A 16,902-nucleotide genomic window follows, 5' to 3' on the forward strand; every position below is an offset into this window, starting at 1 on the left:
GATCAATTCTATGGATCTCCACTAATAAATATTTGTATGGATCCATTGCAAGGTGGTTTATTAAGCCAAAATATGGTTTGGTCCATATGGGGTAGTGAAAACATATCTGTATTTATCTATCTATATCGGGGTGGCCAACCTGAACCGGAGAAGGAGCCAGAATTTACCAATGTACATTGCCAAAGAGCCACAGTAATATGTCAGCAGCCCCCCATCAGCTCCCCCGCTTCCCCCCTCGGCTCCCAGCGCCTCCCCCTTCCTCCCTGCTCCTCCTGATCAGCTGTTTCAGGGCGTGCAGGAGGCTCTGAGGGAGAGAGGGAGGAGTGAGGGCATGGCAGGCTCAGGGGAGGGGGCGAGAAGGGATGGAGTGGGGGCAGGGCCTGTGGCAGAGCCAGGGGTTGAGCAGTGAGCACCCCCCGGCACATTGGAAAGTTGGTGCCTGTAGCTTCAGCCCCGGTGGTGGTGCCTATACAAGGAGCCGCATGTGGCTCCGGAGCCACAGGTTGGCCACCCCTGATCTATATATTTAACGTAGTCATTTAGGTGGGATTTTCAAAGGAGTCTAAGGGCGTTGGGCACAGCAACTCCCTCATATTTTGAGTGCTTAACTCTCTCAGGCTCTTGAAAATCCCAATCTTAAAACCCACTCCTGCAAGATGTTCAATGCAGGCATATGCGTGAACCCTTTGTGGAGCCCCAATAATGCAGGATCAGTTCCTTACTTCTCTACTGGCTAATTTAAAAGCTGGGAACCAGACATCCACTAATCTCAATAGACCACAACCACAGGAGGGACAATTTGGATTGATATTTTAATAACTGAACTTTCCAGACTGGGCAATTTACTCTTTTTCGAATGATAGTGTCAGAACTATAATGGTTCTATCCTGTATTGTTTTTTTCTGGTGCTCATTCTTGTAGGATCTGGCTGCCCTGTTTAGAGGGTCCTTCTTTTGATCCTATCACTCATAAATGGATGTATCTTCTTTAGACTGAAGCATTGAAACTACATGTGTTCATTGATTTGTAAATGATAAGTGGAAATAAATATCTTGGTGATGCTATTAAGGGACAAAGAATTAATGAGAGAGTGGTAACTGAATCCTCCACCGGGTAGTAGGTGGGAGAAGACTGGCATTGTGCTGATTAAGATAGGTTAACCATTCAAAGAGCTCTTCTAGAATTATAAATTATAAATACTTGATAATGGATATGGGATGCTTCAGTAATTAGTTACTGCTGTGCTGCTGAATGTCACTAATATGTGATATGTGACAAAAATTAAGACAACTCATTCACGAATTGTAACTCAGAAACTTTGCATTCTACTTTCAGCTAATGTTTCTCAAAAAAAAAAAAATCTACTTCCTCTTTCCCCTGTGATTTAATAAAGCTTCTTTTTTGCTCTATTCTTCCACCAAGCAGTTACACGAAAAATGAATGAGCAGATTAGCAGCCAGGAGATGAAACTGACTTTTCTACAGAAGAAGGTTGACAACATTTCTGCTACCATGAGTGATGTGAGCAAGACACTCTCCTCTCTGGAAGGCAAAATCAATGAAGATAAGGGCAGAGAGTTCCAGTCTTTCCTAAAAGGTAAAAGAAAGAAAGAAATTAAGGCAATCACTCACCCCGTTAAAGGTGCCAGGAAAAATGTTCTTATGCTGACCTCTATTATTATTCCATATTTGTAGAGGGAACTCTTTCTTTGTTTCTTCTGAGAGTACAATTTTTAAAAGGCCTTTATTTTGGTCTCTTTAATAATAACAAATAATCAATACAATATGTTGTTTACTCTCCAAGGTAAGTTAAACCAAGTCACTATTCTGCAAATTTCCTTTCCTTTGCACTTTCTCCATTGTGCTTGTTGTTGGAGAGGTAGGATTAGCTCTGTTTCTGAGAAGTCTGAATAATGTGTGTGCAATACATGTTTCACGCAAGTTTTGGGCAAACCTTTGAGGAGGTTTGTTGTTGTTTGGTTTACAAGCCAGCATTCATTCTGTTGAAAAATTTGCCTTTGTGATATGGAGTAAAATTTTCCAAATGGTAAGTGAGGGTTTAGCCGTATCTCCAAGGAGAAGGATAGCTGTGGCTAAGGTATTGGAATGAGGGCTTGTCTTCACTGCCTTAAAAAAAAAAAAAAAAAAAAAAAAAAAAAGCTGTGGCTTTTTTACTTTTTTTAACTGTGAGAGCTCTCCTGAGGTAAAAACATAGCAAAGACAAGGCACTTCTGTTTTAGCATGAGGTAAACTCGCTGAGGTCAACCCCACATGGGGATTATAAGCCTGACTTTGGCCAAGATAAGGGGGTGATGAGCTTCCCTGGGGTTTACCGCTGAGCCCTCTGGCATATCAATCTGGCCCCCTCTCACACTGTGAGGCTGTGAAAAACTGCAGACCACTCCCGGTCCTGCACTCACACAAACATTTACATAGGCAGCGACACACGCAGCTGCAGTTACATGAATACTTCTGCTCAGGCACTAATGAACTAACAATAGAGAGGCGCCAGCCTGCTCTCTCCTTGCCCCCAAGCTCCACAGCTTAGGACCCAGAGATGTACCATCTTGCCCACATCAAAAACTTGACCATAGATTCATAGATTCATAGATTCTAGGACTGGAAGGGACCTCGAGAGGTCATCGAGTCCAGTCCCCTGCCCGCATGGCAGGACCAAATACTGTCTAGACCATCCCTGATAGACATTTATCTAACCTACTCTTAAATATCTCCAGAGACGGAGATTCCACAACCTCCCTAGGCAATTTGTTCCAGTGTTTAACCACCCTGACAGTTAGGAACTTTTTCCTAATGTCCAACCTAGACCTCCCTTGCTGCAGTTTAAGCCCATTGCTTCTGGTTCTATCCTTAGAGGCTAAGGTGAACAAGTTTTCTCCCTCCTCCTTATGACACCCTTTTAGATACCTGAAAGCTGCTATCATGTCCCCTCTCAGTCTTCTCTTTTCCAAACTAAACAAACCCAATTCTTTCAGCCTTCCTTCATAGGTCATGTTCTCAAGACCTTTAATCATTCTTGTTGCTCTTCTTTGGACCCTTTCCAATTTCTCCACATCTTTTTTTAAAATGCAGCGCCCAGAACTGGACACAATACTCCAGCTGAGGCCTAACCAGAGCAGAGTAGAGCGGAAGAATGGCTTCTCGTGTCTTGCTCACAACACACCTGTTAATACATCCCAGAATCATGTTTGCTTTTTTTGCAACAGCATCACACTGTTGACTCATATTTAGCTTGTGGTCCACTATAACCCCTAGATCCTTTTCTGCCGTACTCCTACCTAGACAGTCTTTTCCCATTCTGTATGTGTGAAATTGATTTTTCCTTCCTAAGTGGAGCACTTTGCATTTGTCTTTGTTAAACTTCATCCTGTTTAACTCAGACCATTTCTCCAATTTGTTCAGATCATTTTGAATTATGACCCTGTCCTCCAAAGTAGTTGCAATCCCTCCCAGTTTGGTATCATCCGCAAACTTAATAAGCGTACTTTCTATGCCAATATCTAAGTCGTTGATGAAGATATTGAACAGAGCCGGTCCCAAAACAGACCCCTGTGGTACCCCACTCGTTACGCCTTTCCAGCAGGATTGGGAACCATTAATAACAACTCTCTGAGTACGGTTATCCAGCCAGTTATGCACCCACCTTATAGTAGCCCCATCTAAATTGCATTTGCCTAGTTTATCAAATCAGTATAAGTTTATTACCCAGTCTGCCCCTCCCTCAATGTGGAGAGGAAATGCAACAGTTTTTGTTCCTGAGCAGATTCCCCAAGCACTTTTAGCAAAACACACTGTTTTAAGTAAAAAATATAAAACGCATTTATTAACTACAGAAAGATAGATTTTAAGTGATTATAAGTAATCGCGTACAGATCAAAGTTGGTTACTTAAGAAATAAATAAAATTGCAATCTAAGTTCTGTACCCTAGACATGATTTGAATTAAGCAGTGTCTCGCCGTGATGGTACAAACAGTCCACCAATCTTCCATACACAGACAGGGCCACCTTCTTTCCTGCCTGGAACCACCTTCCCCAGTTCAGTCTTTGTTCCTATGGTGTTTCCAGGTATTGAATTGTAAGGGAAGTGAGGCCAGGTGGTGATGTCACTTCCCCTTTTACAGTTTTTTCCATGTGGAGGGAACTTCGTCGTTTCAAGCAAAATCCCCATCACAGTTTGTGGAAAAATATAGGCACAAGATGGAGTTTAGTATTACATAATCTGGTCATCTTCCCTTTCATGCTTCGATGAGTCATAGCAGCCATTATCCATATATTGCTTGAAGCGTACACAGGAAAACTCCTCATGTGAGGATAAGCTTTTCCCGTGGCCCATTGTTTTTGCTGATGCGCTTTTATATAGAATAGTTCCTTCACAATGCGCTGGCTAGACTGGATGTAAACTGACTTGTGGGAGTTACCCAGGAGCAAGCACATTTGCAATACAGCTCCACTATTCATAACTCCTGATACAAACAATGATACATGCATACAAATAGGATAATCATATTCAGCAAACCATAATTTTTCCATTGACACCTCACATGACATATTTTGTACAAGATGCATCGTGATTATGTCATAATCATATCACGATGGTGAATATGGGGTGTGGAGTGTCACAAAGGGATTTTATTTTGGGGCGCTCATGTGCTTTAGTTACCGTGAGGTAGAAAAACACTTTTTTTTTTAAGCAGTGAAGACAAGCCCTGATGTTAGAAAGACGGGTTTAATTCCCAGCTTTGCCACATACTTCTTGTATGACTTTGGCAAGTCACTTTGGCCCCAGTTCATCAAAGCGCTTAAGACTGCGCTTAAATCCCTCCTTTAGTGCTTAAGTCCCATTGGCTTCAAATCAAGCACCTGCTTAAGTGTTTGACCGAATCAATGTACCTTAACATACCTGTGCCCCTGATCACCATCTGTAAAATGGGGATAATACTTCTCTGGTCTGTCTTGTTTTGTTAGATTGTAGAGACACAAGATGGGTGAAGTAATATCTTTTACTGGACCAACTTCTGTTGGGGAGAGAGACAAGCCATCAGGGGTATACAGAGCTCTTCTTCAGGTCTAAGAAATGTACTCAGAGGACATGTCTACACTGCAATTAAAAACCTGCAACTGGCCTGTGCCAGCTGACTCAGGCTCACAGGGTTTGGACTACATGGCTGTTTAGTTGTGGTATAGATGTTGAGCTTGCCCAGGCTCTGGGACCCTGCAAAGGGGGAGGATCCCAGAATCAGGGCTCCAGCCCAAGCCCAAATATCTACACTGCAATTAAATAGCCCTGTAGCCCTGAGTCCTGTAAGCCCAGGTCTGCTGACATGGGCCAGCTACAGATGCTTAATTGCAGTGTAGACCTATCCAGAGTGACACAGCTAGATACAAAGTGGAACAGATTGCTTAACATAAGAAGTTAACATACTTCAAGGGACCATTCAAGTTGAAGTGAACCGTTAACACCTTTTCTGTCATGGGGTGGGGGAGGAAAAAACAAAAGCTGGGGGCAGAGTTTAAATGGGTTATAGATTATTGTAATAAGGCATAAATGCATTGTCTGTGTGCAGTCCATGATTTTGAGTATCTAGCAAAGTTATGAATTTAAGCTCCCAGGCTCATCTTTTGAAGGTTTGCACAGGTTTCCTTTGAGGATGAGGACTGATAGGTCAGATATAGAGTGATTGCTTTGTGAAAAGTGTTCACCCACAGGTGATGTGGTATTTTTGTCTTTTATTATTTTCCTGTGTGAATTCCTTTGAGAGCGTAGCAATTGTCTGGTTTCACCCACATAGTTGTTATTGGGGCGTTTAGTGCACTGGATGAGGTCCACCACACGTTGTAATAGGCATGTGTAGGACCCATGAATCTTGAAAGGTGTGTTGTGTGGGGTATTGATCATCGTAGCAGTGGAGATATGTCTGCAGGTTTTGCATCTGTTGTTCTGGCAGGATCTGGTGCTGCTTTGAGTTGTTGTGTCCTGGGCTCTAGGCAGCTTGTTTCTGATAATGAGCTTGGAGAAGTTGGGGGGTTGTTTGAAGGTCAGATGAGGGGGGTTAAGGAAAGATTTCTTTCAGGATATGGTCCACATTGGGTATGAATTGTGTTGTTTGATACTCATACAGGTTCCAGTGTAGGGTGGTAGGTGACAACTAGGGGTGTGTGGTTGAGGGGGTTTTATTTCTGTATTGAACCAGGTTCTCTTGGAGTATTTGGGTGGTCCATTTCAGGATGTGATCTACTTGTCTCACGGTTTGTCCTTGTTTGGTGAAGGGGGTTTTAAGTTTGTTAAAGGAGAGGTACCTTCAGGAATTCAAGGGATACCTTTCTCCCCAGTAATCCTGATGGATGCCAGGGGGAGGAGAGATTTCCTAAGAGAAAGGAGCTTTCACAATGGAAGAATCTAGGACTGCTAATACAACTGAAAGACTGAAAGAAACAGGATAAAGATAGCCAATGCGGTGCTCTGATGCCCCAGTGATAAGCACAGTAGAGACAAGTTTAGCCAGAGGGAAAAAACGAAGGAAAGATTAGATTAAACATGAAGGGTGGAACCCTGGCCTCATTAAAGTCAGTGCCAAAAGTCCCACTGATTTCAGGACAGCCAGGATTTCACCCATAGAAAATAATTCTTCATGACCTCAAAGAGTAAGTGGATCCAATTAACAGAGGAAAACTCAAAGCAATATTTATTAGACATGATCTCCCTTTTATGAAACCTTGCTATCTATTTGTAGTTAAGTCAAATTGTTTCTTGACTTCTATGTTTTTTTTTAAAGATGACATGAACCCTGACCCCTAAAATAGGTTAGAAAATAGCTATTTTGGGAAGGTGGCAAGGGCATGGCCAATGTGTCAGTGCGGATCCGCCTTTAGAAAACAAGGAGGAGCAATGACACACATTGACTACTCCCTTGCATACCCCGTAGTAATAGCTATGGTCCAGTGGCACAGATACCTCAGCTCATCAGGGCCGAAAATTCCTTCCCTCAGAGCTGCAACATTTTGTTCAGTTTCCCAGGATTTGCCCCCAACTACTTGCTTTGTTTTTTTTATCTATTGGCTGAGAATAATTTTAGGAAACTGGTACTGTAGGCATAAACAACATGCCTTTGCTTTTCTAAGTCTATGAAATGTAATTCACATTTCCAATCCTTCTGTCTCCAGAGTTGTATACTCCACATACTGTGTGGCTCTCCTTTACCTTTGATCACATTTATACTGTCTCTATCATTCATATTGGCCTGCTTTCACTTCTACATTTATTGACTCTTGGGCATACATTTAATTTGTCTTCAAACATTTCCCATTTCCCCTCTGCATCTTTTCTATGCATTTCTTTATTCCTTTCTGCATTATCCATCATTTCCACATTCTTCCAAGATGTGCATTGCTGAAATCCCATGCTCATGCTTTCCATCTCTATTTTAGAATCTTTATAAACCTAATTATGAATGTACATTCTAAGAATAGCAGTTTTTATACTATGTCTGTCTACAGTTTTTGAGCCTTTATTGCCTTTACCTATCATGTCCCATGTTTTACCTGGCTAGATGAAATCTCCCATTACTAGTTCTGTGTTAGATTACCAACATAAATCAATCTCCTAATCAAGTTGCTATGATGAAAGTGCTGCCATCAGCTGCGTTTATTAGCTCTAATTATAAATCTCAGGCCCAGGTTGTTGCTGATCTTTATGCAGGTGCACTGTGGGGAGACAGGAAACTAGGGTCACATCTCCCCCTGGTGCTGTCTTCATGAGGGCTAGGAATAATTGCAGTTCTGCACTCTGCAGTACACAAGTACTACTCCCTCCATATTCCCCTGGAGCAAACAGCATACCAGATTGGCCATGTCCTCAGACCACTTCCACACTGACCTGAGGAGCAGGACAGATGCACAGTGGATAGGATGCTGCACCCCATGAAAAGGTGGAGCAGCAGCACATGTTTACCAGGAGCACTGAATGCTCCCCTGACTTGGGGTAGATCTGCACCACCCCAATGCAGTGATTTGCTTGTACAGCACTACTGAGCCCATAAGGATTGTATGCCACTCAGTTTGTCCTCTTTCAGTTACAGCCAATCTTTCTTTCCATTGAGATCTTCTGCTCCTTTCCTGTGCTCGCCACATGTTTTTCCTCTGCCTCCTTATCCCAACACTTGTAATATCAGTACCTAGCTCTCAATCAGTGGATCTCAAAGCACTTTATCCTATCAAAGAGGCCAGTATCATTTCCCCCAATTTACATATGGGGAAATGGAGCCACAAGTGACTTGCCTGAGGTCACCCAGCAAGGTATCAGTAGAGCCAGGATTCAAACCCATGTCTCCTGTGTCCAGTACAGAGCTCTATTTGCTCGGCCACAATGGCTGCTTGTTGAGATCTATTCTGTATACTAACAGTACCATATATGCCAAAGTCTTCATCTCTTTGCACCTGAGAGCATACTTGGATACTTCTCTCCTACCTTACACAAATGGCACCAATAAGCAGGGTGTCTGTCATGTTCCTTGCATTTTTATAATGAGAATCAGATACTCCAAGAATAGAAAGACTTTTTCAGTAGGTTCTTCACTGCATTACCAGACCTCCTTCCTTCTTCATGCCCAAGTTATTCTCTCTGAACATTTTCCCTCTATTTTCTGTCTAGGTTTTATATCTATTTTCTCCCCCAAATTACATTCTTGCTCTCCCATTTGCTTTTTTTCTCTTCTGACATTTTAAAATTGAATCCTTCCATTATTATAACAGTATCTTTATATTATATTTAAAACACTAAATTGACTGTAGAGTTAAGCAATTAGAAGTCAAAATGCCAGTTACAATTGGACATGAAACCTTAACTCTGCCCTCTTTTGCATGTACACTATGATACATGCTATTCCTTCATTAATAGTTGAAACTGCAAAGGGAATTTATAGATGCAGACTGTAATTAAGTACCCAAATTGGAATTTGGCCAGGAAACTGGGATTAATACCTGTCATCTTGCTAAAATGGCCAGGGATCTTTACTGACCACCAGTAGCAGGGATCTTGGTTTTACAAATTAACTAACCTGCAGCTTTCGGCACGGCCCTGAGCCAGGGGGCTATACAAGTTGCACCACCCCAGGAGTAGCCCCAATAAGGAGGGACTGTGACTCAGAGACCGAAAACCCTGCGAAGGCACAATTCCTGCCCTGCTCTCTCCAGGGCAAAAAAAAGGTGACTGCAGCCACTGAAAGGATGCAGATTTCTCCCTGTGTAGCAGCTGGCTGGCTACCCTGGTCTGCAAGCAGTTGTCTTCTTAGCATATGTACAATGAGCCTCATGTGGCATGTGACCAGGATTCATCACCAAATTTGGTCCGCTGGTTGGACCATTAGCTTCCCCGGCCTGGGACGGGTACTGACGGGGAATGCAATGTGAATGCTGATCCATGCCCCCCAGCAGTGGGAGGGCAGAACCTAGGTTTGTGCATTTTGCCGATCTGCTTGATAATGGGGGAATATCTGACAAGCAGGGGTGTTGTGCTCCACAGCAGGCAGGTTGCTTTTAGTTAAGGTGGAGCACTGAGTGACCAGGAAGGTGAGGGTACAATATAGCCCCCAACAAACATCTCTTTCTACAGCACCCAGATTTTCTTTCAAGTGGTCTCCTATCCAAATATTAGCAAGACTTGATGCTGCTTAGCTGAAGAGATCTGATAAAGGTACCTTGTCTCTCTCCATAACTATTAAGATCCTGCCCTGCCCTCTGTTTACTCTTTTAAAAATCCGGAACATATTCCAAAATGAAGCAACTTTTCTGAATCCTGGGTGAAGACACCTCATTATGTATGTAAATTATTTTAGTCTTAAACCACATCTTCAGTTCTTCACCCATTGGGTTTTCATTTTCAGGTTTCCTCCTTACAATCTTCTCTAATTTTGCTGCTTTCCTGCCGCAGCAGAGTTGTGCCCAGCAGTTAAGCACCAATGTACTATATATAAACTCTGCTTGTTTGTAGGGGTGAAAAGTAAAAAAAAATAGGGGGCAGCTCAATCTTCTTCCTTTGCTCTATTATTCTATGGGTAAAAATCACCCAAACATCTGTGACCCTAGAATACAATAAATAAGTGCGTGAATTGCCAGGAGAACTCCCTGCCATTTCTTAACTGGCATCTCTTCATGCTCTTGCACCAACTGCCCCTCTTCCCTATTATATCTCTTGGCTCAAAAAAGCCACTTGCTGAACAAGTGACAGCTCCCTTGTCCAAGCATCTGAAGTGTTTACCGGTCATTTCACCAGACACAATATACAGCAGGTCTGTTCTTATGTCCTAAAAAGCTGCTATTACCAATTTGGCTCACTACTTTTCCAGCTGGAAATACACACACAATTCAAGATGCTTAACACAAGAAGCTTCCTGTATAGTCAGGCTTGTTGAATGAAACAATTTTCATTTTGAATCCTAATTGCAGCCCAAATAATTTTCAGAAGTTATAGAGGCAAGAACCCAAAAGCATCAGTGGCATTTGCAAACATTTGACTACTTGTAAAGACCCAGGAAGAGCCATGTGTCAGGCATGACTTATGCTCTTCCTTCGGCCAAATTTCACCATGGTTTAACTCCATGGGCATAGCTTCTTCTAGAATTGGTACTTATGTGAACTATATTGAAAGTACAATAGGCGCCACTACAACTAGGCAAAGGTGTGACCTGCAGAGCCCCAGCCTTTTTCAATGGGTCTGCTGCTGCCTACAAGTTCTAAAGTGTTGGTAGTATCAAAATTAGAAGGATCCATCCCCTCCATCTCGATTCCCTTTTTCCCTCCCATCTCCTTTTACCTACTCACTCTCCATGTATGGCAGGAAGGCTACAATGAATTTTCTTTATTTCTCCCCCTCCTGACCCAACACAGCCAAGGTAAAACAGATATTTCCTCCCCTAATCTTCTAAACATGGTGGTTGAGGGGAAGGATAAGCCTTTTTCTCATAGTAAGCCAAGAGAACACACTTATCTTCTCTGTTGCTCTGCTTGGGACTAGGCAAATGAACATTGATCCCATACATTCAATCACTGATTCTGAGCCTATTGAAATCATCAGTAAAGCTCCATTTGACTTCACTGGGAACAGTATCGGGTCCTCAAACACCAACAAATTACTACCATATTAAATTAAATTTATAAGTAAGCAGATCACAATTAGACAACGATTACATTCCAGTTCCTTACAACACACTGTGTGTACTCATTAAATGAAAGAATGTTGGATGTCTATAAACAAAAGACTATTTAGTTATTTGTTTTTTGCCTTTTTTTTTTTTAGGTCTCAAGTCTAAAAGTATCAATGAACTAGTCAAAGACCTTATCAGAGAGCAGTTTAAAGTCTACCAAAGTGACATACAAGAGACAGTGGCCCAAATTTTCAAGACTGTGTCTAGTTTATCAGAGGATCTTGAGAGCACAAAAGAAATAGTCAAACAGCTGAATGAGACCCAACAAAAGTTTGCCCAGGAGAAAGAAGACAGGCCAACGAAGAATGAAATCCTGGAGCTGAAGAATGATCTGGTGCAGATGAAAGAGGAGATGAGCCTTGCTTATGACAAGCCCATCAAAGAACTACAGGCAAAGCAGAAATCCTTGGAAGTTGACTTGGAGCATGAGCAGACAAGAAGCACCATTTACTATGAATCTCTGAATAAGTCACTTACAGAAATGAAAGAGGTCCATGAGCAACTGTTATCAGCTGAACGGATGTCAGACCAAAATGTCCCTCCAACAGATACAGCAGTGGATGATAATGTTACAGAATATATTCTCACTCTACATGAGAAAGTGAAGAAACATGGCCTAATGCTGCTGCAGCTGCATGACGACTTAAGAGAACAAGATATGAAGATCAGCAACCTCACTGTTACATTAGAGATTCAGAGAGATTCTGTTCATACAGAATGTGAAGACATATTGTCAAAGTGCAGGAATGATTTCCAAACAAAGCTAAAGGGCACAGAAGAGAACGTGCATTTCTTAAACAAAACCCTAGCTACTGTCGTCTTTCCATTGGACAATAAGATGGACAAAATGAATGAGCAAATTAATGATTTGTGTTATGATATGGAGATCCTCCAACCCTTGATTGAGCAGGGACCACCGTTTAGTCTGACAGCAGAGTATGAACAGCAAATTGAAGTGGAAGCAATCAGCAGGACACTGGAAAACCTAACTACTGTTGTTAATAGTCTGAGTTCCACCGTCAAAGAACTTGTCAAAAGCCAGGAGGGACTTAAAAGTGAGGCTCAAACTCGAGATGAAGTCTTTGACAGCCGTATTAATGAATGCCTCATGGACCTAGAGGATGGCTTAAATAAGACCATGACCGTTTTAAACAATGCTTTTGATTCCATTCAGGATAACTACGTTCTGAAAGATACTCTAAATGTCCTGCAAAATAAGACCGAGGCCTGCTGTGGTGGTGCTGAGAAGATGGACAGCATATTGGCATTTATTCCCCAGTTCCAACTGTTGAATGAGTCCCTTCAGACACTGGTCAATGACAAACAAAGGCACCAATATGCTTCAAAAGTAATTCAGGACCTTTCCGATTTTCCATATGAAGAGCATGAGAAAATAAGCCTCCCTGACCTCAGAAAAGTTTACCACATTTTAAATGAAACATCATCCAAAATGGTTGAGCACCAACAAGACATCAGTCACCTAGAAGAAAAGCTGTTACACTCTACAGAGGTATCAAAAGATCAAGAAGTTCGCCTGCAGAGTATCGAGTCGAATATAACCAAGCTTTTGGTGAATAATTGTGTTTCACTAAAAAAAGGCAAAGTTGCTTCAACAGAACAAGAACAAATGGTCTCTCCCAAGCTTCAGACACTGAATTCCAGAGTCAAGGCACTGGAAGCAAAATCTGTCCGTTTCTCAGTTAATATCCCCCGTTTAAACAAGACTGCTTATGAGGCTTGGGGGATGTGTCAGGATGCCTCCGCCAGCATCCGAAAAGTGAATGCTAGTGTACCCCAGTTAATTAAACTTGCTCAACCTGATATCCCACTGCTGCAGAGAGGCCTAAAAGAGCTCATAGAGTCTGTGTTAGAAATAAAAACAGGGACTATCCTGTCTAATTTGACCTGGTATGTGGACAAATCCATGGCTGACGCTCTGAGCAATATTACCAAACTCCAGAAACAGATGAAACAGGCTGTAAAGAAACCAGCTGTGGTGAAAAAAGGGACCGTGAATGCCACCACAAGTCTGGCAGGCCGAAGTCAGAGAAACACAGACAACGCTATAGAACCAGGTAATGCGTTTTACAGAAACTAACTGCTGGGGTCTTTACTGTTATAATAAAGGCTTATGTAATCAATGTAATTAACCAAGTCAATTAGCAGTCCCAACAGAATTGGCAGGAGAACTTGAGTAAAAATGAATAGGAGGAAATAATGCAGCAGATCACTCTCAACATATCTGTGACTATGGGTGTCTGTATAATGCAGTTAAAATCCTGCAGTGGGCCCAGGCCAGCTGACTTGGGCTCATGGGCTCGGACTGCAGGATTGTTTAATTGCAGTATAGATGTTCAAGTATAGGTGGCAGCCCAGGCTCTAGGATCGTCTGAGGTGCAAGCGTCCCAGAGCTTGGTCTACAGCCCAAGCCTGAACAGCTACACCAAAATAGCTTCTTAGCCCGCTTCTTAGCCCAAGTCCTTTGAGCCCAAGTCAGCTGGCATGGGTCAGCTGCAGGTGTCTAACTGCAGTGTAGACATACTCTTAAAGTGTATTTGTCCTCTGGAAATGGACTTTTTGCAAAAGACCTCCTGAGGTCCCATGGTATTTTTCCCTCAGTTTAGGATGTAAAAGTAATGATGGGTTAGTTTTTAAATACCAGCCCAGCCTTTCAAATTCAACTGAGAATCTGAAAATCAAGTGGCAATCCAGCTAATGCATTAGCTATAAAGATTCTGCAGTTGGATGTCAGAATAAAGATGTGAAAACCAGAATAGGAATCCAGTTTGCTCTTCAAGAGTTGCATCAGCTTTGCACAGGCCTGCCGATGGGGGAGGCGGGGCAAAAAGCACAATTGCCCAGGGGCCCAGGCAATTTAAAAGGGCCCAGGTGGCCCCTGCACCCCCTCCCACACCCAAACTCCCTTCCAGAGCCTGCACCCCAACCCCCTGCCCCAGCCTGGTGAAAGTGAGTGAGGGTGGGGGAGAGCGAGCAATGGAGGATGGAGTGAACAGGGGGTGGGGCCTCAGAAAAGGGTCAGGACGGTCGTGGTTTCAGGGAAGGGACGGGACAGGGGCGGGGCAAGGGTCTTTGGGTTTGTGCGATTAGACAGTTGGCAACCCTACCGGGCGGGCATGTGAAAGCCCTGAATGTGCCGGAAGAGCGCACCCAGCAGTGCAGCTGGCAGCTCACTGGGCACCAACCAGCACAGGCGCAGCATCGCCCAAATGTCAGGCGGACCGCGTCCGCATGGGCACGGCTTGTGTGTGCGTGGGGGCCCATTGACTGTTCTGCCCTGGGGCCCGGGGTTGCTGTCAGCAGGCCTGGCTTTGCAGTACTAACGGGAGTAAAAAAAAAAATGTAATATAGGCCCCAAGCCTGCAAACACTTAGGCACATGTTTCACTTTGAGTATGTGAGCAATCCCACTGATTTTATGGGACTACTGCTAGCTACTTCAAAGCTTCGGTAAGACTACCAGTGTACTTAAAGTTAAACATATGCCTAAGTATGTGCAGGATCAGGGCTCTAGTCAGTAAAATGGGTGTGACTAAGTATACCTAAAAAGCAAGTAAGATGATGTCATTTTTACAAAGGCACTTTTCAGAGAAGAACCACATGTGAATGGTTTCCTAACTTCATGTCAGAGGTCTAATAGCAAAAAATAAAAATATAAAATTTGAGGTACAATATTAGGCATCAGCTTTGACTGAAATTCGACAATACAAGCAAATGCTTAGTCTGTGTCACTTCTGTGAAAGTGAAATAAAATGAGAAAAAAATAAGACTCTGGGTAAAATTTTCAAAAATGGTTTAGTGACTTAGGAGCCTGTCATTTTTCTAAATGGGACTTGGGCTCCTAAGTCACAAGGGCACTTTTTAAAAAATGTATCCACGGTCTATGCAGGATAGGTAATGGTAAGGGAAATAAATATTTCCATGTTACACTTCCCTTTTATATGTGCTCAAGTGTTGGCAAATCTCTTTGTTTCACTCATCCACCTTTTCTATCCCATTTTCTCCCAGGTTCTTTACCATGTTTAACTGGAATCTGCATTATGTCCATTTTTTTCCCCATTTGTGATCAGTTTCCGATTTCCACACATCCATTACTAAAGCTAAGCCAATAGTGCAAACAAAATTATTCCTAAAAATCCATTTGATTTTAAAAGCCAACTTCAGTTTCACTCTGTTTGAGACCCTTTTGTGGTAGCTTGCAAGTGCTTTAGCTTTATTGGAATGAACACTGACTAAGGCCTCAGTTCAAGTATTTAATCATGTGTTTAAGTCCAACTATTCAGCAGAGTTTTTAAGCACATGCTTCAGTTTAAACACACATTAACCCCATTAACCCAAAGATTAAAGAATTGGGCCCAAAGTTGTCTTATCCTTAGGAGGATACATCAATCTTTTATCTGGCAACTGAAAGATACTTAAAAATGCACTGAAATCTGCAAAACCCTTTCCATACAATAAAAGCAAATTTCAATTATTTATCCTTAGTACTCCTTTTGAGCCATCTCTGTTTTCTGCCTGCCTCTGTCATTGCACAAAAGATGGAAATTCAAAAAACCTTGATCCTAATTAAAACTAAAGGGAGAAAAAATTGATGTCACTCTGATCCCTCCTGGATCTTTCACTTTGTTGGAAACTGTCACGAGGGCCACTGCCTGGAGCACAGGAAGCTGCCAGATGCTTATTTTTAAGCGTTAATGAATAAATGTCCTTCCTATTTATTATTTATATGACTCTGAATTTTCACAAATAGCTTTCTTGATAACTTTGGATGTGCTTGTAGACAGCAGGTATCTTTGCAGATAATAGCAAACACACAATTTTTTTAAAGTAATTTTTCTATACAGTTTGAAAGCAAGGCTTCTATAGGATTTTCTAAAGCTATTGAGGCTTTTGAATGCACTGCAGATAACCCCTTAGCACTGTCACTAGTTTATTACTGTACAGTTCTACAAACAGTCTAAACATTATCCCTCTTATGCCTCTGGTTTGTTCTGTCCTATTCCTTGTGGGATGGATTTTTCTCATCCAGAAAGACTCTTCCTATTCATATTGTAAGAAACCATACACAACACAAGTGATAAGAGTCATAGAATATCAGGGTTAGAAGGGACCTCAGGAGGTCATCTAGTCCAACCCCCTGCTCAAAGCAGGACCAATCCCCAGACAGATTTTTGCCCCAGAGCCCTAAATGGCCCCCTCAAGGATTGAACTCACAACCCTGGGTTTAGCGGGCCAATGCTCAAACCACAGAGCTATTCCTCCCCTACCAAATGGTCAGCATCACCATTGAGTTACAAGTCTCTAATTACAGATTTTAATAGGACTTAGATGTTTGTTTTTCTGGGCTTGTCTTCACTATCGGGGTAAGTCGACCTAAGTTAAGGTGTGAATAACATAGCTGGAGTCGACATAGCTTAGGTCGACTTACCCCGATGTCTTCACTGTGCTGCATTGGTGGGAGACACTCTCCGGTCGACTTCCCTTACTATTCTTGGAATGGTGGAGTACTGGAGTCGACCAGAGTGATCTGCTGTCGATTTAGCGGGCCTTCGCTAGACCTGCAAAATCGACACCCACTGCATCGATTGCAGCGGCGTCGATGTCCCCATAGTGAAGATGAGCCCTCTGTTTAGTTTTGTGACAGCTTCAGGAGCCTAATCCTGCAACCC

The 16,902-nt window shown here is 42.5% G+C and overlaps 1 protein-coding gene across 2 annotated transcripts in view; it reads left to right on the forward strand.

Annotated features, from left to right (window-relative positions):
* Nucleotides 1-16,902, forward strand: part of MMRN1 (multimerin 1) — a 60,571-nt gene that overhangs the window by 32,103 nt on the left and 11,566 nt on the right. The window contains exons 5-6 of one of the 2 annotated variants that reach the window (XM_054029905.1): nucleotides 1,423-1,596; nucleotides 11,309-13,291. In XM_054029905.1, the coding sequence (XP_053885880.1) occupies nucleotides 1,423-1,596; nucleotides 11,309-13,291 (2,157 nt within the window). The remainder of the gene's footprint in view (nucleotides 1-1,422; nucleotides 1,597-11,308; nucleotides 13,292-16,902) is intronic. The other variant, XM_054029906.1, reaches the window with a different exon arrangement.

This window comes from Malaclemys terrapin, chromosome 5 (genome assembly GCF_027887155.1).
Source record: "Malaclemys terrapin pileata isolate rMalTer1 chromosome 5, rMalTer1.hap1, whole genome shotgun sequence".
Taxonomy (NCBI): domain Eukaryota; kingdom Metazoa; phylum Chordata; order Testudines; family Emydidae; genus Malaclemys; species Malaclemys terrapin.